This window comes from Podarcis bocagei (genome assembly GCF_964188305.1).
Source record: "Podarcis bocagei genome assembly, chromosome: 1".
In the NCBI taxonomy this organism is placed as follows: domain Eukaryota; kingdom Metazoa; phylum Chordata; class Lepidosauria; order Squamata; family Lacertidae; genus Podarcis; species Podarcis bocagei.
Genome location: NC_138125.1, coordinates 2,562,156 through 2,585,540, shown reverse-complemented (window position 1 = coordinate 2,585,540; position 23,385 = coordinate 2,562,156). Strand labels below are relative to the sequence as shown.

General features: G+C 46.1%; 1 protein-coding gene across 2 annotated transcripts in view; it reads left to right on the top strand.

The window, feature by feature from the left end:
- The window catches only part of MDGA2 (MAM domain containing glycosylphosphatidylinositol anchor 2), a 412,109-nt gene that overhangs the window by 148,822 nt on the left and 239,902 nt on the right, over positions 1-23,385 (top strand). For both annotated transcript variants that reach the window (XM_081195650.1, XM_081195649.1), the window contains exon 2: positions 16,655-16,794. In XM_081195650.1, coding sequence (XP_081051776.1) covers positions 16,655-16,794 — 140 coding nt within the window. The remainder of the gene's footprint in view (positions 1-16,654; positions 16,795-23,385) is intronic.

Here is a 23,385-nt window from a genome sequence, read left to right as displayed (position 1 = left end):
TCAGCAAATGGAAGCTGCTGGCCAGAAAGGCTAATCTGTCTCTGTGGGTCTGTGGTTGTGTCCATACCATACATTTAAAACAAATTTAAAGAATATCACATTCCCCCACCCCCCAAAAAAGAATCCTCGGTTCTGTAGCTTACCTGGAAACTGTTTGTGGAATGCTGTTGGCAGGGAGGGTCTTCTGGTGACTTCTGATTAATATTCTATAGCCATGTGTTTATAGGCGTGCAGGGGGGTTACTGTTCTGTTGCCTCTGTTTGGACTGTTTATCTGCGGTTTTATCTCGTGTTTCCGATGCAGGTGGCGTTGTGGTCTAAACCACAGAGCCTAGGGCTTGCCGACCAGAAGGTCGGCGGTTCGAATCCCCGCGACGGGGTGAGCTCCCGTTGCTCGGTCCCTGCTCCTGCCAACCTACCAGTTCGAAAGCATGTCAGTGCAAGTAGATAAATAGGTACCACTCCGGTGGGAAGGTAAACGGTGTTTCCATGCGCTGCTCTGGTTCACCAGAAGCGGCTTGGTCATGCTGGTCGCATGACCTGGAAGCTGTCTGCAGACAAATGCCGGCTCCTTCGGCCTATAGAGCGAGATGAGTGTGCAACCCCAGAGTCATCCGCAACTGGACCTAATGGTCAGGGGTACCTTTACCTTTACCTTTAAGAACATACTAGTACAATGGTCCCTTGGTTCTCAAACGCCATAGTATTCAATCAACTTGGAACCCAAACACTGCAAACCCAGAAGTAAGTGTTCTGGTTTGCGAACTTTTTTGGAAGCCAAATGAAGGTTTCGAGTGTTATGCTTCCGATTTGAGTGTTATGCTGAGGTCTGTCTGTTTTTGTTTTTTATTTTGCCTCTTTGTTTTTTCAGCTCTTTTTGTTTTATTTTTGGGACTGTGTGGAACCCAGTTCAACTACTGATTGTGTGACTGCAATACATTGTTTATTGCTTTCATTTTATCGATCAGTGGTCTTGTTAAATAGTAAAATTCATGTTAAACTGCTGTTTCAGGAGTTGTTTATAAAAGTCTGGAACGGATTAATCCATTTTGCATTTCTTTCTATGGGAAAGCGCACCTTGGTTTTGGAACGCTTTGGTTTCGGAACAGATTAAGTTTGAGAACCAAGGTACCGCTATATTACTGGCCTGCAAAGGCAGTTTGTGGTGAAACGTTGGCTGGAGGAGGCTGGATCAATCTAGTAAGGCTCCTTTGTCCTTTGGATAGCAAACTTGGACGGCTTTGAAAGAAGATTAGACGAATACATGAAGAGGGCTATTGATGGCTCCTAGCCAAGATGCCTCTGCTGTGCTTCCAGGGTCAGAGGCAGACATGCTTATGAATACTGGAAACCACAGGAGGTGAGAGTCGCTCAGATTGAGCTGGAGGGTTTTCCCACTGGGGCATCTGCCTGCCTGCTGTGAGAATGGTCCACTAGCCCAGTGTTTCCCAACCGGTGTTCCGCGGCACACTACTGTGCCGTGAGACATCGGCTGGTGTGCCGTGGGAGGGAGGCGGGCAAGTCGGGCGGCGAGAGGCGGCGGCGGCGAGGATCCGCGTCGAGCCGGGGGCGGCTCCGCGGTGGTGGTGCCGAGCGGCGGGGCAGCGCGCGCAAAAGGGAGGAGCGCGAGACAGCGGAGGAGGAGGAGGCCGGCATGTCCGGGCAGCAGCAGCAACAGCAGCAGCAGCAACTCCCGGCGACGGCTCCTCAAGCCCCGCCGCCGCCCCCTCCTCCGCCCGCTATCGCCGCCACCACCACAACAGCCGCCGCCGCCTCAGCTGCCGCCGTCCCTCAGTCCCTCGCTCTGCTGCCTCCTCCCACCCCGGCAAGGGGGAGGGAAAAAACTTTCACTTTTGTGCGTCCCTCCCGGCGTGACGCTGCGCGCTGACGTCACGGGGCGGGGCTTTAATGGTGGTGTGCCGCGAGATTTTTTTCCGGTAAACAGGTGTGCCGTTGCCCAAAAACGTTTGGGAAACACTGCACTAGCCTCATCCACTAGTTTCTTCTTTTTTATATATAATATTTTTTAATTATTTTTAACATATAAATTATAAAATGTACCACAAACGTATCACTTATACAATCTTTTTGGACTTCCATCAGCACCTCTGATGATCCACCGTTTTAACCACTTCTTATGCATTTCTTAACTTTATATTGCCTTTACATCTCTTAACAAATCATCCTCCCCCTTCTCCATTTTTGCAATAATACTCCTCACAAAACTTCTTGCATACCTACAAACGTCGTCTGATCTTCACAAATACTTTTCAAGTAGCCCGTAAATTTATTCCAGTCTTCTGTAAATTTCTGGTCCCGCCGGTTTCGAATCCTTCCTGTTAGTTTATCTAGTTCTGCATAGTCCATTAACTTCATCCTCCATTATTCAATCTTCAGTAATTCTTCTTGCTTCCATTTTTGGGCCGGTAATATTCTTGCTGCTGTTATTGCATATAAAAAGAGCTTACATTCCTTTCTATTTATATCACTCCCCACAATGCCCAGTAAAAATGCTTCTGGTTTCTTTATGAATGTATATTTCAACATTTTTTTTCCATCTCATTATATATTATCTCCCATAAGCATTTCACCTTTTTACATTCCCACCACATGTGATAAAATGTTCCCTCTTGAGGTTTCAGAACGAGACAGGCTTAACAGTGGTTAAGAAAGTGAAATACCTGGGGATTAACATGACAGCTAAAAATGGGAATTTATTTAAAGACAATTATGAAAAATGCTGGACGGAAGTGAAAAAAGATATAGAAATTTGGTCAAATTTGAAGCTTTCACTGCTAGGCCGCATTGCTGCAATAAAAATGAATGCATTGCCCAGAATGTTGTTTTTGTTTCAAACATTGCAAATTTTGGATAAAATGGATTGTTTCAAGAAGTGGCAGAGAGATATTTCTAGATTTGTCTGGCAGGGCAAGAAGCCTAGAATAAAATTTAAAATACTAACGGACGCAAAGGAAAGAGGTGGATTTGCCCTGCCAGACCTTACACTTTATTATGAATCAGCAGCTTTTTGCTGGCTGAAAGAATGGCTGCTTCTTGAAAACAGAGACATTTTGGATTTAGAAGGTTTTAATAATGTATTTGGATGGCATGCATATTTGTGGTATGATAAGGTCAAAGCACATAAAGCATTTAAAAATCATATTGTCAGGAAAGCATTATTTAATGTCTGGATAAGATATAAGGATCTACTTGAAAATAAAACCCCAAGGTGGTTGTCACCTGTGCTGGTCCCGGGGGTAAGGTACCGTGAGTGTAGCAGAGTCCACACGAAGCGGGGCGAGGTCCGATGCAGAGAGACGGGCGGGGAACAGGAACGCTGGAACAGAAGGCTGAGCAGGTAACAGGAACACCGGATGGTCGGGAACAGGAGGCCGAGCAGGGAACAGGAGTACTGGATAGTCAGGAACAGGAAGCCGAGCAGGGAACAGGAGTACCGGTTAGTCAGGAACAGGAGGCCGAGCAAGGATCAGGATCACAGGAAGGTCCGAAGCCAACAACGACGTTGCTCCCGCAACCTGGGGCCGGGATGAGTGGGCTTTTATCCTCTTCTAAGGTCAGGGGCGGTCCCGACCCCCAGGAGCCCCGCCTACTCTGGCCTTAAGGCGAGCACTCCTCCTGGGGGCAACTAGTTCCCTTCGCCTCTCTGCCCTAAGCCTCTGCAGATCAGGAGAGGCCGAAAGGTTACTGGGCCCTGGAGGAGGCTCACCTGTGGCCACTGAGTCATCAGGCTCCTCTGGGGCCAGGAGGACTTCACCTGGGGCCAGCTCCTGCTGCACTGCCACAGGTGCAGGCTCTTCAGCCTCTAGGCCTTGCCCCAGTTCAGCCGGCCCTGGAGGCGGGGACTCCTGTGCAGGCTGGGATTCCTCTGTTTCATCCTCCGAATCGGAATCCCAGGCCATCACATCACCGATGGAAGCCAAGGCTCAGAAAAAGCTCAATATGGAGGCCAAATGGCCGAAATATTGGGAAATTTTGGAACAAGAGGGAGACAAATTGAAATTGCAGAGTTTTGAAAAGCTAAAAAATAAAGTGTGAGATTGGATTCATTATTATCAGATAATGGAGGCATATAATTTGGACAAGAAAATTGGCTTCCAGGTGGAAAAATCAAAATTGGAAACAGAACTGTTAGATCCCAAAACTAAGATTTTGTCAAAGATGTATAATTTGCTGTTGAAATGGAATACTCAGGATGAAACAGTGAAATCTGCTATGATTAAATGGGCACAAGATGTAGGACATAACATAATGATGGCTGACTGGGAACAGTTATGGACCACAGGTATGAAATTCATGGCATGTAATGCCTTAAGAGAGAATATTATGAAAATGATATACAGGTGGTACATGACACCAGTCAAGCTTGCAAAAATCTATCATTTGCCCGATAATAAATGTTGGAAATATAAAGAAACTGAAGGTACATTCTTTCACCTTTGGTGGACGTGTCCAAGGATTAAGGCTTTCTGGGAGATGATTTATAATGAAATGAAAAAGGTATTTAAATATACCTTCCTGAAGAAACCAGAGGCCTTTCTCCTGGGCATGGTTGGCCAACTGGTGTCAAAGAAGGATGAACTTTCTTTATGTATGCTACAACAGCAGCAAGAATAGGAGGTTAAGGGGTGATATGATAGCCATGTTCAAATATATAAAAGGATGTCACATAGAGGAGGGAGATAGGTTGTTTTCTGCTGCTCCAGAGAAGCGGACACGGAGCAATGGAGCCAAACTACAAGAAAGAAGATTCCACCTAAACATTAGGAAGAACTTCCTGACAGTAAGAGCTGTTTGACAGTGGAATTTGCTGCCAAGGAGTGTGGTGGAGTCTCCTCCTTTGGAGGTCTTTAAGCAGAGGCTTGACAACCATATGTCAGGAGTGCTCTGATGGTGTTTCCTGCTTGGCAGGGGGTTGGACTCGATGGCCCTTGTGGTCTCTTCCAACTCTATGATTCTATGATTCTATTCTATGATTCTATGAATACTTATTGCAAAGTATTGGAAGACACAAGATTTACCCACTCTGGAAGAATGGCAGATGAAGGTGATGGACTACATGGAGTTGGCGGAAATGACCAGGGACCAGGGAGAAGAGTCGGTGGAAGAAGATTGGAAGAAATTTAAAGACTATCTACAGAAATACTGTAAAATTAATGAATGTTAGAATGATGTTGGATTGGAGTTAAGTGGTTTTTAGCAGCAATGTTATAAAGGAATATGTAAAAATGGATGGTTAACAGGTGATAATCTAAAGTTATAATATATTAAAATAAAAGATTAAGATAAAATCAAAGAGGGAAAGGATTTGCTGAATTAACTACCGTATTTTTCGCCCTTTAGGACACACCGGCCCATAGGACGCACCTAGATTTTTGGGGGGGAAATAAAGGGGAAAATTTTATTCCCCCCCCCCCAGGCGCAGGGCTGGAGCGAGGGAAGCCCGAGCTTCCCCCGCCCCCAGCCCCCAGAATGGGAGCCAGAGTGGCTCCCGGAGCTTGCGGGGCTGGGGGAAGCCCGAGCTTCCCCCACCCCCAGCCCCCAGAAAGGGTCCGAGAGCGATGGCGAAGGTGAGTGCACCTTTGCCATCGCTACCGGGGCTTGCGGGACTGGGGGTGGGGGAAGCTGGAGCTTCCCCCGACCCCAGCCCCCCGAACGGGTCCCAGAGCGATGGCGAAGCTGCGCGCAGCTTTGGCATCGCTCTGGGAGCTTGCGCGGCTGGGAGGATAGCTTTCTGAAGCCTGGAGAGCAAGAGGGGTAGGTGCGCACCGACGCCTCTTGCTCTCCAGGCTTCAGCGAAAGCCTGCATTCACCCCATAGGACGCACACACATTTCCCCTTCATTTTTGGAGGGGAAAAAGTGCGTCCTATAGTGCGAAAAATACGGTAATTGAAATGGAATACAAAAAAGGGAGGTGCAAGGAGGTCAGGGAAACAAGCAAATGAAAGATAAGATATGGAAAGACTGATCTGTTTTTAATCGTTTTTATTTTGTATGTCCACTTTTTTCTTTTTTTCTTTTTTCTTTTTCTTTTTCCTTTTCTCTCTTTTTTTCTTTCTCTTTTCTCTTATTTTTGTAATATGTTGAAACTTTAATAAATATCTTTTTTTAAAAAAATGTTCCCTCTTTTTCTTTACTTTTCCAACATTTATTACTGACTTTATACATTTTCACTAACTTTACAGGTGTTATATGCCATCTATACATCGTTTTCATCACATTTTCTTTTAGGGCATTGCAGGTGAACCAGGTTTTTCTGATGTTCTTCTGTATGGAAGCGCTTTGGGACAAGGGAAACATGCGTCTGTGCAGCCAGCCTTGCCGTGATATGCATTGTATTAACAGCCAGCCTCTTCTCCTCACTGTGAAATAAGATGTTGAGGCTCTGCTCTGGCTCCTTCGCACGCTGCTGCTGTGGTGATCGCATTCCGCATTTGTCCTCTTCCCATGAAATGCATCTGGTTGCCTGTCTCCATCTCTTAGTTCAACGGCATTCCTAGGGCTCCCCAGACAGGCTGCCGAAGCTGCACGGTCTTGTTTTGCACTTGTGCTGCCTCAACAAATGGCTTCGCATGAGTTTTATTTCTCTAAGCCAATTGAAGGTGCTTTTGTGAAAAGTGCAGGGTGGAAATCAGAGGGTGCAAGGCGAAGGGGACCCCTGCAGTCTGCCTCCCCAGGGAGGGGGCATTTTGCTGCCAGGCTCATTTGCAGTGGCTCCGGGGAATAGCTGCACACCTTCTAAGCGGCCATCATAGAATCATAGAATTTTAGAGCTGGAAGTGAACCCAAAGGTCATCAAGCCCAACCCCTCTTGTGCAGGCATCACAGCTAAATAAGCTCTCCAAATCTGCTTAAAAGCTTCAAATCCACCAACCTCTCCCCCCCCATAATTTTTATTAAATTTTCTGTTTCACAATTTAGAATATTCATTTATACAACCTTAAAATATCAGTGACTTCCCTTCTTCTCTTTCCGTGGTTCATTTTGCATAACAGAAATCCCTGCATATTTTATATAAGCTAAACCATTCAGTATTCCATCAAAACTTATTTATACTGTTGAATTTATTTTAATGCTGCCAACATTTTCAAGTGTAGACACCCCCCCATATATTCAATAAATATTTTCCAATGTTTTTTAAACATGTGTTCTTTTTGTTCTCTTATTCTGTATGTTAAGTCCACAAGCTGCGCATATTCCATCAGTTTAAGTTGCCATTCTTCTTTATTTGGGACTTCACTCGTTTTCCATTTTTGGGCTAACAAAACACAGGCTGCAGTGGCAACATACATAAATAACCTTTCTTGACACCTAAGAATTTCCGTCTGAATCTTCCCCAACAAAAAGGACTCTGGGTTTTGTTTTGTTTTTGCTGGAAAATATTTTTAAACATTTTTTTCAATTCATTATAAATTATTTCCCAATCCTCTTTTACCCTTTTACAAATCCACCACATATGACTGAACGTACCCTCAGCTTCATTTCATCTCCAGCATTTTTCTGATTCAATCTTTTATATCTTAGCAAGTCTACTCAGAGTTAAATCTTACCTGTAAATCATTTTCAGGTAGTTCTCCTTCAAGGAATAACATGCTGTGAACTTCAGATCACTCTTCCAAAGTTCTTCCCAAAGATTAAGATCTATATTATGTCCTATATGTGAATCCACCAACTTCTGACAGAATCCATTTCCATGTCAAAGAGCTCTCACCATCAGAAAGTTCTCCCCAATGTTGAGTTGGCCTCTTCTTACATGGGAGTCCAACGGTTTGTGTCCTCTGCTCTGGAGAAGCAAAAAGCAGACTTGATCCATCTTCCATGTGACATTCCTGTAGATAGCAGCAGATACGTTCCTCATAAGGCATCGTTTCCAGGCCTTTGACCATTTTGGTTGACCTCCTCTGGACATGTTCCAGTTTGTCAGTGTCCTTCTTGAACTGTGGTGCCCAGAACTGGACACAGTACTCCAGGTGAGGTCTGACCAGAGCAGAATACAGTGGCACTATTACTTCCCTTGATCTAGATGCTATACTCCTATTGATGCAGCCCAGAATTGCATTGGCTTTTTTAGCTGCCGCGTCACACTGTTGGCTCATGTCAAATTTGTGGTCAACCAAGACTCCTAGATCCTTTTCACATGTACTGCTCTCAAGCCAGGTGTCCCCCATCTTGTATTCGTGCCTCTCATTTTTTTTGCCCAAGTGCAATACTTTACATTTCTCCCTGTTAAAATTCATCTTGTTTGTTTTTGCCCAGTTCTCTAATCTGTCAAGGTCATTTTGAAGTGTGATCCTGTCCTCTGGGGTGTTAGCCACCCCTCCCAGTTTGGTGTCATCTGCAAATTTGATCAGGATGCCCTTGAGTTGTGGAAGGAGCTCAACCCAAGAAGAACAGAAGACTCCTGCAGGGCTGAATCAAGCCCATCTAGTCCAGCTTTCCATTCTCAGGACTTGATATATATAATAACAGAACATGCTTGTAAGAATAGCCTCTTTAATCAGGCCCAAGGGCCCATCTAGACAGTGTGGTGCAGTGGTTAGAGTACTGGTAAAGGTAAAGGGACCCCTGACCATTAGGTCCAGTCATGGACAACTCTGGGGTCTCACTTTACTGGCCGAGGGAGCTGGCGTACAGCTTCCAGGTCATGTGGCCAGCATGACTAAGCCACTTCTGGTGAACCAGAGCAGCACACGGAAACGCCGTTTACCTTCCCGCCGGAGTGGTACCTATTTATCTACTTGCACTTTGACGTGCTTTCAAACTGCTAGGTTGGCAGGTGCAGGGACCGAGCAATGGGAGCTCACCCCGTCAAGGGGATTCGAACCGCCGACCTTCTGATCGGCAAGCCCTAGAGTATTGGACCAGGGTTCAAATCCCCACTCAGCCATGAATCTCAGCAGGTGATTTGGGGCCAGTCGCTTCCTCTCTGCCCAATCCACCCCACGGGGTTGTTTTGGGGTTAAAATGAGGAGGGGGAGAAACACGGAAGCCACCTTGAGCTTCCTGGAGAAAAGGGTGGGGTAAAAATGCAGCTTTAAAAATGAAATAAAGAACAGAGTAGCATCCTGTTCTCACAGTTGCCAGCCAGATGCCCTGGAAGGAAACCTGGAAGCAGGATATGAGTTCAGCTAATTCCCAGCATTCAGATGTATTTGCTGCTTTCAAGATCTGGAAAGAGAGACTAATTAATTTAGACTAATCAGTCAGAACTTTGGCTGTACCGTGTCAGTTCCCCGTTGCCTCTGCCTCCTTGCATTCGGTTTATTTACTCCTGAAGATCGGATCCTAATGGTTTCTTTTGTACAATTTTTATTGGGTATAATAAAAAGATGAATTCTTCTACGGGGGAAGAAAGAAAGTCTCTCCCCAACATAAATGCCACATAGTATATTACCGCCGTGTCTCGCCTGGCATTTAATCCTGGCCGACCTTCTCTCGGGAGGAGCCACAGTGGCGATTATTTCCAGGGGTGGGAAGGAAGTGACATTTGGTAAATATGCGAGATCTCCTGAACCATAAAAAAGCAAGGAGTCGAAACAGCGGCAGCGAGCGGCAGCGGCAGCAGCAACAAAACGCGATACTCTTGATCACGGCGTATGAGTTTGATCTTTACTGTCTTCTGACTCAACCATTTGTCTCTCGCGATTGTTCTGCATCATCTTAAATGGCAGGAAGTGGGATTTAGGTGAAATGTCAGGAAGAATTTATCTCCACTGAAATTGCAAGGAGTAAAAGGGGATGGAAACCAGAATCATTGCTTCTGTGACATCTTCATGGTAGAATCATAGAATTAGAAGGGGTCCAAAAGGGTTCATAGCTACAGAATACCTCACAAATGGTCCTTGCAATTTCTGTTAGGTATATCCAGGGCCGGATTTAGGTTTGATGAGGCCCTCAGCTCCTGAAGGTCATGGGGCCCTTTCTATGTCCAGCAGTCCTTTGTCAACAACAAATTGTCGTTTTTTGTGTGTGTTGAATATATGCTATATGGCAATTGATGGACCTAATAGGTATCTCAAGCCATTTGCACATAACAAAATATGTATTTTATCAAAGGAATTGTTGAACTGAAATTAAGAAGAAGTATATTAATAGTGATTTGGGGGGGAAGCAAGTGAGTAGGGCCCTAAGCTATAGCTTGTTTAGCTTATATGTAAATCTGGCACTGGGTATATTAATGGATGAATGGTATTTGTAACTGGGTATGGGAAGCCCAACCATCTGGAGGAATTCCATGTTGAAGTTCATCTTTCGGGGTGGAGCAGCAAATTTCAAGGGAAGATCAATCTATGACATGGACTTTCTGGACTTTCTGATCGCAAGTTGGTTCATTTAGTTCAGGGGTCAGCAACCTTTTTCAGCCGTGGACCAGTCCACCATCACTCAGACCTTGTGGGGGGCCGGACTATATTTTGAGGGGGGGGATGAATGAATTCCTATGCCCCACAAATAACCCAGAGATGCATTTTAAATAAAAGCACACATTCTACTCAGTAAAAACACGCTGATTCCCGGACCCTCTGTGGGCCGGATTGAGAAAGCGATTGGGCCGCATCCAGCCCACGGGCCTTAGGTTGCCTGCCCCTGCTTTAGTTGGAGAAAAAGCTTGTGTTAAACGAAGGCCAAGGATGCTTGAGTGACTGGACAGTTCCCTTTCGATCACAAAAAATGGATGGGCTTTGCAGTCCGAAGCCTTCATAAAAGTTGTTCCCGAGAATGCCTGCTGACGTGAGGCTGGCCTGGGCAATGTCATTTAGAAGGATGCTGCCCAGAGGTCTGCTGGGGTACAACCCTTTGCAGAGGGTAGACAGGACAGGTCTGGGGTTGTTGTAGCTGCCCATCCCCAAGGGCCAGGAACGCAGTGAGGGTGGGATTGCACCCTGCATGCATCCATGGGAGGAGCAGGGAACAATTTCTGGTGACAACCCTATGGCAGAAGAAAGCCCAGAAGAAGCCTGTTTTTGAAGCAGTCTTGCTAATTTAAAAGTTGGGCATCTTGCTCATGCATTCTTAGCCAGTTGGTAGAAATGGTGCGTGTGTTCGTTCGTTCATTTGTTCGTTCGTTCGTTTTCTCTCTCTCTCTCTCTGCCGTCAAATCCCTCCTCAAAATCTATTTGATCCTGTGTTTAAACCCTTCACCTGTTCATTATGCCAATCTGGGAATAATATACCAAGAAAAAAAGCACACCAAGAACTCAGGTCAATGTAAGTTTCAATAGTGGGAGTGGTCCCTGCTCACAAATCAATAGTCAATAGTAACAAAAACTAATCCATTCAAAAGTATGTATTCTGACAAGGATTACAAACTCAAATAGAGATTACAAACTCTAACAGAGATTACAAACTCAAATGGATTAGTTTTTCTTACTATTGACTATTGATTTGTGAGCAGGGACCACTCCCACTATTGAAACTTACATTGGCCTGAGTTCTTGGTGTGCCCTTTCCTTGGTATAACTCTGGGAACAATAGCAAGTGGACACTGACTGCGGAGCCAGGATGTAACCACAAGCTCTACTCTTGAGTTCCATGCATTGAACTGAACTTCTGTGCAGACCCTACACCCATTGGCGGAGGAAGCGGACAGCCCCTGACACCACTATTCTGACAGGGTGCCATCGCAGCGCCCCCCCCCCCGACCCCATAGGTGGTGCGCCACACCCCCAAAACGCGCACCACGCCCCTGTGGGTGGCACGCCACGCCCTTGCGGGCGGCGTATCGCGCCCCCGGGATGTGCACCACACACCCCGGGCGCGCGCCACACCCCCGTAGGCGCCAGCCACGCCCCCGCCTGCTCTCGGCCCCCAATAGCGGAGCATGCAGCTTCGCCACTGCCTACACCAACAGATTCTAAATGTTGTTGCCAGGGTCTTGTTTCTCTGCGATGGAGCTCAGGCTCAGTCTAGCAACAGGTGGCATAATCAGCACCGCTGGCCTATTGAGCCAACAGTGTGACACGGCAGCTAAAAAAGCCAATGCAATTCTGGGCTGCATCAATAGGAGTATAGCATCTAGATCAAGGGAAGTAATAGTGCCACTGTATTCTGCTCTGGTCAGACCTCACCTGGAGTACTGTGTCCAGTTCTGGGCACCACAGTTCAAGAAGGACACTGACAAACTGGAACGTGTCCAGAGGAGGGCAACCAAAATGGTCAAAGGCCTGGAAACGATGCCTTATGAGGAACGGCTAAGGGAGCTGGGCATGTTTAGCCTGGAGAAGAGGAGGTTAAGGGGTGATATGATAGCCATGTTCAAATATAGAAAAGGATGTCACATAGAGGAGGGAGAAAGGTTGTTTTCTGCTGCTCCAGAGAAGCGGACACGGAGCAATGGATCCAAACTACAAGAAAGAAGATTCCACCTAAACATGAGGAAGAACTTCCTGACAGTAAGAGCTGTTTGACAGTGGAATTTGCTGCCAGGGAGTGTGGTGGAGTCTCCTACTTTGGAGGTCTTTAAGCAGAGGCTTGACAACCATATGTCAGGAGTGCTCTGATGGTGTTTCCTGCTTGGCAGGGGGTTGGACTCGATGGCCCTTGTGGTCTCTTCCAACTCTATGATTCTATGATTTGCAATGTGCATCTCTGAGCAGTAACTGTCTACCTTGAAGAACATAAGAAGAGCTTACTGGATCAGGCCAACGGCCCTTCTAGTAATAATAATATTGATAATAATTTATTATTATTATTTCTACCCCGCCCATCTGGCTGGGTTTCCCCAGCCACTCTAGTCCGGCACCCTGTTCTCAGAGAGGCCAAACACGTTAGGATTTTTATTCATCGTGCTGCTCAGCAAGTAGCACTGTGGTTCTTTATATCATGTGAGTGCCTGAGAGCGTGAGACAGGAAGTCTCAGTACTGTTGGAGTACTGCTGGAGAAGTTGCTTTCACTTCTGTGTGAGATGCTGTTCTGTACTGGTGCGCAGAGAGCACAGACATGCTGATGGATTCTTTGTATATAAGACTATAAATAAAGTAGTTTTACAACTACGATGGTCTTTTTCTTCTGCAACGAGATGCCATAAGACGAGCGTGCTCCTCTCAGGAGGGACGGGTCGCTTATCACTGGTCTCTCTGGAATGAGGAAGATTCACAGCCAGAGGGTGACCACCGAAGAGACGCCCCCAGTGTCTTGGGAAGGTGGTGGCCTTCCCGGGTGTTTTTCCAACAAAACAGATGTCTGTGGGAAACCCCACAAGCTCCAGAGCCCTCTCGCCTCCTGCGGCTTCTGTGAAGCTGTGAAGGCAAAGCATAGCATTAATCCTGGCTAGTAGCCATTGAGTAGCCTCTCCTCCTCCATGAATTTGTCCAATCCTCTTTCTTTCTTTTTTTAAATATTTTTTTATTAATTTTTAACATACAAAATTATAAAACGTACCACACAAAATTATCACAAATACAGTCTTACTGGACTTCTATCAGCACCTCTGATAATCCTCCATATTACATCACTTCTTATGCATTTCCTAATTTAATATTGCCTTTATATCTCTTATCCTATCTTCTCTCCTTTTCCATTTTAACAATATTTCCATTAATACTCCTCACAGAACTTCTTGCAAACCTACAAACGCCGCCTGGTCATCACGAATAGTTCTGCGTAGTCCATTAATTCCATCCTCCATTCTTCCACTGTTGGAAATTCTTCTTGCTTCCATTTTTGGGCCAATAATATTCTTGCTGCTGTTATCCTCTTTCCAATCCTCTTTCAAAGACATTAAGTTGGTGACCATCCCTGTCTCCTGCCGAAGTGAGTTCCGTAGTTTAACTCTGCACCATGCGAAGAAGGACTTTCTTTTATCTGCACTGAATCTTCCAACATTCAGCTTCATTGGATATCCACAAATTCAAATATTAGGAGAGGGGGAGGGAAAACTTCCCTCTGTCTGCTTTCTCCATGCCACGAAATAAAGGAGCTCGTTTTTAAAAAATCAGGGGATGGCTCTCTCTCTCTCTCTCTCTCTCTCTCTCTCTCTCTCTCTCTCTCAGTGTGTTTGATTCTGTTCTGTTATTTTAATGGGCCAATGGAATTCCCACCTCCATAGACATCACTTCTACAGGACACAGGACACTCATCTGGGCTGAACCGCCGCTTGCAATTAAGTTTAAATTCTGCAGAGTGTTAGTTAATGTTTGACTGTCAATTCCCACTCAAGGATTGGAAATTGAGCTACCTAGAATAGGAGAGGCATGGGGAGGCCTCTTTATTTTATTTTACGATGATTGAGTCGGAGGCCTGAGTGTCCCCAGTAAGCCAGCAGGCGGCGTCTCCCGTGGAGAAGAAGGGCCTGTTACAGGAGATGAGTTGTGCAAAAGAGAGGGAGGGTGGGGAGGGGGTCCCATTGTGCCAACTGCTTAGTTTTATTGTCCTCATTAAAGTGCTTCGCTTGCGTAACGAGCGAGATAATGCACTTCAAGCAGTACATACAATAATGAAGGAACAATAATGAAAAGCTAATTTTTGAAAACTAAACCCAAAATAACCAGAGGGTTTTTTTAAAAAAAAAATTAAAAATGCAAAGTTTCCTTTGGGGGGGTTCTTGGAGATTAATAAAACGATGATGGATGGAGCCTTGTCTGCTAATTTCCCACCATTGCCGTGGGATGCAGAGATGGAGTTTTCCCCACCTGCAGATTCAGTGGAGGGGAAAATTCTGTACATGCCAGTGAAATGAAAAATGGGGGACAGGCATCTCCTTTCAATAGGACTTCGATGTAGCCATGTGAACCTTTATGAAGTTCTGGGTCGGAAGAGTGTTGTTAAGCATGCCTTCAACTGTTGGGGAACCGCTGATGGTTCCATTAGCTTAAGCTAAGCTGGTAATTATCTGGTTCCTAGTGCTGGTGGACCTGAGATCGAATCCTGATGTCAATTCATGTCCACTCTGTCCATTTTCCATCTCATAGTACCAAGCGATTACTGTGGTGACATTTCAGCTGGCATAGCTCAGTTGGCAGAACATGATATTTTTAATCTCAGGGTTGTGGGTTCGAGACCTGCCTCAGACAAAATATTCCTGCATTGCAGGGGGCTGGACTAGATGGCCTTCGTGGTCCCTAACAACTCTACCATTCTATGAGCTATTACAAGGGGAACCTGTAACAAGATGTTGCAATGCCTTGTTCAGGATGACAAGGAACCTTTTCTGGGATCATGTCTCCAATGGGTTTTCTTTCTGCCAGTTTTCCATGCTGGTTTTCTTCTTCCACTTAGGGGTCCTCCCCACCTGATATTTTGGCACTTTTAAAGTTCTGCTGATACCCCCCCCCCTTTTTTGTGAGGGTAATGCTCTTTTGGCTAGAGCTAGCACATGGAGAAATAGTTCACTACAGTGATAAGTCGGGTTAAGTACTTAATTCGTTCCAGAGGTCCATTCTTAACCTGAAGCACCACTTTAGCTAATGGGGCCTCCCACTGCTGCCTCGCCACTGCTGCACGATTTCTGTTCTCATCCTGAAGCAAAGTTGTTAACCCGAGGTACTATTTCTGGGTTAGCGGAGTCTGTAACCTGAAGTGTCTGTAACCTGAAGCGTCTGTAACCCAAGGTATTGGGTCTGTAACCCAATACCAGTGTATTACTATACAGAATTAATGTAGTAGTCACAGAATCATAAGATGGAAAGTTGGAAGGGACCCTAATGGTTACCTGGTCTGATGCCCTACAGTTCAGTGGGGTTATAGGTAAAAGGTAAAGGTAAAGGATCCCTGGACAGTTAAGTCCAGTCAAAGGCGACTATGAGGTTGCAGCGTTCATCTCGCTTTCAGGCTGAGGGAGCTGGCGTTTGTTCACAGACAGCTTTCCGGGTCATGTGGCCAGCAGACTAAACCGCTTCTGGTGCAACGGGACACCATGACAGAAACCAGAGTGCATGGAAATGCCGTTTACCTTCCCGCCACAGTGGTACCTATTTATCTTCTTGCACTGGTGTGCTTTTGAACTGCTAGGTTGGCAGGAGCAGGGACAGAGCGATGGGAGCTCACCCCATTGTGGGGATTCGAACTGCCAACCTTCTGATTGGCAAGCCCAAGAGGCTTAGTGGTTTAGACTACAGCGCCACTCGCGTCCTCTTCAGTGGGGTTATAGCAGGTGTCTGACAAATGAATGAATGAATGACTGTACATGAATTCATTGGTTAAAAAAGAGAACGGTCCCTGCCTCCAAGGAGAGTACAATCTCAAATGAAACAGTGGGAGCCATAGCTGTCAACTTTCAGATTTGAAAATAAGGGATCAGCAGTCTCACCTCACCTGTCCCAGAGACAGTCTACATGATATCTAACAATCTGGGATAGCAGCGGGAAGCAGCGGAAAACGGTGCTGGAATAAGGGAATTTCCTGCATAAAAAGGGAAGGTTGACAGCTATGGTGGGAGCATTGCCACAAAGGATGTTTGGCATTCAGTTAGGGTTGTGGCATTCAGTTAGGGTTGTGGCGTACTAAGGGGTCACGCATACAAGGGGGATGTGCAAATTGCTTCCTTTGGCATCCTCAATTGCTATTTCTGCGTCTCATCTATCATTATTGCTTCCGTTCTTTTTTTCTGTGCATCAACAAGTAGAAAGTTCACGGTTTGGTTTTGTCAGGTATCCTATTTTCAAAATGATAACAGAGATCTCCTTCCGGTTGTCTTTGCAGCCCCACCCACAGTGAGGATCATCCACTCAGGCCTGGCCTGCAACATTGAGGAGGAGCGGTACTCGGAGAGAGTGTACACGATCCGGGAAGGGGAGACGCTGGAGCTGACCTGCTTGGTCACCGGGCACCCTCGGCCGCAGGTGAGCTCTTCTTGTGAGGCGCAAGGTCCACAGCTGGATTTGCATCTCTAAAATTGGGGGAGGGCGGTTTTTCTTGCTTTTACCTGTGATATTTTTGTATGACGTCATAGGCTGCTTAGAGACATCTTTGTATCAGGATGTGGAATGCACCAAACCTAGGTAATTAAATGACCTTCCAGGGATGTTGTGAGCACTGAGAATATATGACTGGCCACTGCAAAGGCAGGTTGCTGGACTGGGTAGGCACTTGGCCTGATCCTGCAACTCTCCTAGGTTGTTAAGGCCCTTCTGCAGCCCCCGCAGTGGACAGAGAGACTGCGATATATATTTATATGGGGGCATTGCTTCCATGGCAACTAATGGATATTGACAGGGGGGCAGGTGGGGAGACGGGACTCCCTGGTCCTGAATCAGGTAACTGTGCCCCTAAAGGACCAGGTCTGGAGTCATTTTGTGTGTGTTTTTTTCAAATTTTTTAATTGATTTTCCAAAATTTTTAAACTAACAAACAAACATACATCTTAACTGTACTTAATCCAATCTTGGTGACATTGTTAAGTGACTTCCTCAAATTCCCCTGACTGAATTTCAATATACGGTACCGTATTTTTCGCTCTATAACACGCACCCGACCATAACACGCACGTAGTTTTTAGAGGAGGAAAATCCGTAGGCATGCCACTCGTAGGCATTCCCTCCATAACACGCACAGACATTTCCCCTTACTTTCTAGGAGGAAAAAAGTGAGTGTTATGGTGCAAAAAATACGGTATATCATTGTAAGAGTTTTCCAGAACAAATTTCTCATAAAATTTACTTAATCAGTTAACATCTTTATTTCTTTTCATCTTTACTTTAAACATATTATTCTATAACGTCACATATTCAAATCCTAAACCTATCTATTATTAGTCTTTAAATTAATAGTCTTTAAATTTCATCCATTCCTCCTGGTACTCCTCCTCCTTCTGGTTGCGGACTCTTCTAGTCAGGTCAGCCAGCTCCGAAAAGTCCATCATCTTCATCTGCCGTTCCTCTACTGTTGGTACTTCTTGTGTTTTCCAATTCTTGGCTAATAAAATTCTAGCTGCAGTTGTGGCATACAAAAACAATCTAACATATTTTTGGGGCAATTCCAAACCTGTTATTCCAAGAAGAAAGGCCTCTCGTTTCTTAATAAATGTATATTTCAACAATTTTTTTTCCAATTCATTGTAAATCTTCTCCCAGAAGTCTTTCACCATAGGGCAGGTCCACCACATATGATAAAAGGTACCCTCTTTTTCTTTACATTTCCAGCATAGATGATCACCATTATGATATACCCATCTTTGCTAGTTTTACAGGGGTTAAGTACCATCTATACATCATTTTCATAATGTTTTCCTTTAACACCGTACATGCAGTGAACTTGCAGGTGTGCAGTGATTTTGGACTCACGGCTGTCCATGGAAGTGCAGGTTATTTGTGGGTTCAGGGCAGCTGTCTACAGGTAGGCTGAGACCCTACCTGCCTGCGCACTGTTTCACCAGAGTGGTACATGCTCTGGTTATAATTTCTCACCACTCGGGGATGGCATGGAACTGTATCAGACTCCTGGAGGACTCCTAGCCATTGCTACCTGAGAGCTTCAGGTGTTCTGAATGCCTTGGTGTGGCTGCCAGCTTTTTGTAGTGTCTGGAAAATGGCTTCCTTAAGCAGGCATAAACTCTGATGCTACTGGATCAGCAAAACTCTGGCAAAACCAGCCTATCGTGGTTCCAGCATGTTGCACAGATCAGTGTGTTTTCTCCCCTCAAATCTCTATTTTCTCATCTCAGGCCCTGGAAGGAAAATTGATTTCACTTCATTTTACCAGTTTATGGATTTGTCTCTCCCTCCTGCTCACACGCTGATCATCTCCGCCTGTCTCCCACCCTCTCTCCTGTTCTCTCTCTCTCTCTCTCTCTCTCTCATTGCAACTCTCAGCAAAGAAAAGGGGTGGGAAAAGCCCTCTTCCGACAATGAATTGCTTGAAGTCCCTGATGAAGAAAGCAAACCATGGTAGTGTCCTGCCAAGGGGGGTGAACTTGGAATCAGGAAGTCCATGGCTTAAGAATATAAGAAGAGCCTGCAGGATCAGGCCAGGGGCCCGTTGGATATTGCATTATGAGAAGGGGAGACTTTCTCTATCTGCTTTCTCCTTGCCATGCATTCTCTGCAGCCTTTCTTGATGGGAGTGTTTCTCCATTCCCCCATCATTTTGGTTGGCTTGAATCTTGACTCTCCCATGAACTCCCAGGGTGGCCTCAGACATGCCTCCCTCTATAGAATCAGAGAATCGTAGAGTTGGAAGGGACCATGAGGGTCATCTAGTCCAAACCCCTGAAATGCAGGAATATTTTGCCCAAAGTGGGTCTTGAATCGACCACCCTGAGATTAAGAGTCTCATACTCTACCAACTGCAACTACACTGTCCTACCTTACAGAGCTGTTGTGAGCACTGAGAATATATGACTGGCCGCTGCAAGAGCAGGTTGCTGGACTGGGTAGGCACTTGGCCTGATCCTGCAACTCTCCTAGGTTGTTAAGGCCCTTCTGCAGCCCCCACAGTGGACAGAGAGACTACAATATATATTTATATGGGGGCATTGCTTCCATGGCAACTAATGTCCCACTTAATGGATGAAATTATTCACATTCTTCCTGGCTTCCTGCATCAGAATGATGCAAAATAGAAAATTAAGTAATTTGCCAAAGTGTTTGATATTGCAGGACAGATAATGGCTAAAAAAGCATTCAGGAGTGCCTTGTTTTGTAGAGGAGGGTTGTGTACAGACAATCGTAAGCATGTCTACTCTGAAGTATGTCTAAAACAGCCGTCGTGTTATACCACTTGCCTGGGAACCAACCACACAGAGAGTTATTTCTGAGCGCAGGACTGCAGCGTTCGACAACCAAACAGGATCCATGCAGAGGTCCTTTTCTTCAGATAAATTGGAAAACATAAAACAAGCATGACCCCTGGTTGAGACCAGCCTAACCTCCCTGTGGCCCGGGACCTCCAAGATGTTTTTATTTGAAGACTGTAAGGTCCTCCGTGGGACATGCCAACAGAGGCGGTCCTGTAGGTACAAGGGTCCTAGGCCGTATAGAACTTTAAAGGTTAAAACCAGCACCTTAAACCTGATCCTGTACTCCACCGGGAGCCAGTGCAGCTGGTATAGCACCGGGTGAATGTGATCCTGCAGCGAGGACCCTGTAAGGAGTCTCGCCGCGGCACTCTGAACCCGCTGAAGTATCTGGGTCAGTCTCAAGGGCAGCTCCACGTAGAGCGAGTTACAATAATCCAGCCAGTGTGGTGTAGTGGTTAAGAGCGGTAGTCACGTAATCTGGGGAACCGGGTTCGCGTCTCCGCTCCTCCACATGCAGCTGCTGGGTGACCTTGGGCCAGTCACACTTCTTTGAAGTCTCTCAGCCCCACTCACCTCACAGAGTGTTTGTTGTGGGGGAGGAAGGGAAAGGAGATTGTTAGCCGCTTTGAGACTCCTGAAGGGGAGTGAAAGGCGGGATATCAAATCCAAACTCTTCTTCTTCTTCTTCTTCTTCATCGTCACGTGGATCACAGTGGCGAGGTCAGTACCTTATGTTTAGGCACCTGAGAGCGTGGTCTGTAACCCCAGGAGAGTCAGTGAATCCTCTGGGAACATGCAGAATGAAAGAAATATTTATGCACAGCTTGTCCCCCAAGGTGCAAGGTTCACTCCTTAAAATAAAATGGAAGGTACAAGCAGATTTCCAGCATTTTTTGAATGAAAGCTGCTGACGTGAGTTTGCACAGCAGTTGCCTCCTTGTTCCAGGCAGCTTGTGGTTACACGTTAAAGAACAATGAGGTCATTTGTTCTTTTGCAGCTCAGCGGTCAGCTTGGCCTTTTGTGCCAGGTCACCTGCTTCTGGGGTGTGTGGAGTGTTAGGCGATATGTTGTGCTTCTTCTGGGGTAGTTTGTCCACCTTTGGTTCCCACCCTGCACTCAGCTCTCACCTGTGGCTCCTAGAAGCTGTCAGCAGGTGACAGCGGCCACACCTGGGGAACGGCTTCAACGGGCTGGCTAAACCAGGAAAGGTAGCCGATGGGTCTCTAACCCTTGATACGTTAGGGCAGGCATCCCCAAATGCAGCCCTCCAGATGTTTTGGGACTACAACTCCCATCATCCCTGATCACTGGTCCTGTTAGCGAAGGATGATGGGAGTTGTATTCCAAAAACATCTGGAGGGATGAGTTTGGGGGTGCCTGGGTTAGGGACTTCCCCTGTGTGTGTGAAAACAGGGAGTGGTTGTTAGGATATTTCCGTTCCACCTTAAAAGGGAGCAGGCTTTGTGAGTCACAGAGTCTGCGTATTTCCTGTTGACAGGAAGTTTATGTTTTCTGTTGCTTTCATTTCTCTCTCTCGGTGCCTGAACGCTGAAGCAGGCGGTCATGTTTTTCTCTGTTCTGACTAACGCAGAATAAACTCTTAAATAATGCTCTCCTGCATGCATCTTTTGCTGTGCATTATCTGCTGATAAGAGCGTGCATCAGCCCTGGAATGTGGCAAGCTATTTCTGGAGCTCGTGTCGCTAATTGCTGATACTGCGTGTCTACGGGAGATCGATGGACGTCCGGAAGCGACGTGGGGCCATGATGGACTTTGTCTCCCTGGCAGTATCCCAACAGTGGTGTGGATGAGACCAAGAGGGGGTGCAATGGTGAAGAAGACGGATTCTGCATGTGCTATAGAGGGAAGTGAGAGGCAGATGGGGCTCGTCCACCTGGGAAGGGAGCCCATGTAGGCAGAGCTGGATTTAGGTTGGATGTGGCCCTAAGCTACTGAAGGTAATGGGGCCCTTTCTATGTCCAGCTGCCCTTTGTCAACAACAAATGGTCACTGTTTTTTGTGTTGAATATATGCACAGCCTAGGACCCTTGTACCTACGGGACCGCCTATCCCGGTATGCCCCATGGAGGACCTTAAACAGCAACACCCTAGAGGTCCTGGGCCCTGAGGAAGTCAGATTAGCCTCAACCAGAGGCAGGGCCTTTTTAACACTGGCCCCGGCCTGGTGGAACGCTCTGTCTCATGAGACCAGGGCCCTGCAGGATCTGATTTCTTTCTGCAGGGCCTGTAAGACAGAGTAGTTCCGCCTGGCCTCTGGCTTAGAATCAACTTGATCCCCTTCCCCTCTTTCCTTTCTCCTTCTGTGTTGGAACTCCTATTTGGGGACTTCCCTGGCTTTTTTTCTGGCCCACGTAGGACCAGTCTGGATAGTTGGCCTTGGTGAAGATTTGACGTTTTCATCCCCAAAAAAGTTTTTGATTTGAGTTTCCACTGAAATGAGGCTGCATTTTAATGTTATAATGTTATAATGTTGTATTTTAATCTTGTTTATTAAGTTGTATTCCAATCAATTTTTTTATAGAGGGAGGTTAGCTTCCCTGAGCCTGGTTTTGCCTGGGGAGGGTGGGGTATAAATAAAATTATTTATTATTATTATTAGTTATTATTATTACTGAATATATGCTGTATATTTATTTATGGACCTCAAGCCATTTGCACATAAAATATGTATTTTATCAAAGTAATTGTTACAACCAGTCCATGCAGAATGTAGGCACCCTATATATAGAAATGAGCAAACCAGTGATGTTTTAGGGAGCAGGCTAGCAGGCGGGGCCCGTGATTTACATCATAGGAGCCTACACAACACAAAACACTGTTGCTGGATGTAGGTTTTGTTTTATTTCATAGAATCATAAAGTTGGAAGAGACCACAAGGGCCATCGAGTCCAACCCCCTGCCAAGCAGGAAACACCATCAGAGCACTCCTGACATATGGTTGTCAAGTCCCTGCTTAAAGACCTCCAAAGTAGGAGACTCCACCACACTCCTTGGCAGCAAATTCCACTGTCAAACAGCTCTTACTGTCAGGAAGTTCTTCCTAATGTTTAGGTGGAATCTTCTTTCTTGTAGTTTGGATCCATTGCTCCGTGTCCGCTTCTCTGGAGCAGCAGAAAACAACCTTTCTCCCTCCTCTATGTGACATCCTTTTATATATTTGAACACGGCTATCATATCACCCCTTAACCTCCTCTTCTCCAGGCTAAACATGCCCAGCTCCCTTAGCCGTTCCTCATAAGGCATCGTTTCCAGGCCTTGGACCATTTTGATTGCCCTCCTCTGGACACGTTCCAGTTTGTCAGTGTCCTTCTTGAACTGTGGTGCCTAGAACTGGACACAGTACTCCAGGTGAGGTCTGACCAGAGCAGGTCTGACCATTTGTTTTTTTATCTTATTTTTTGGAAATGTACATCCAGGGTTTTTTTCCCCTTCAAGTTTTTGGAGGCCCCCAAGAGAGTGGGGCCCTAAGCTAGAGCTTGTTGAGCTTATACGTAAATCTGGCGCTGCGTCTAGGAGAAGGAAGACTCTGACCCCAAACCTCCACAGCCTTGTAGGACATCTTTGGGAGAGAAAAGGCTAGGGAGTAAACCCCACAAAAATCTGGAGAAGAGTCCCCAAGATGGTTGGATGGCGCCTTGTACGTCTCCTTCCAGCAACTCCTGCAGCCAAACTGG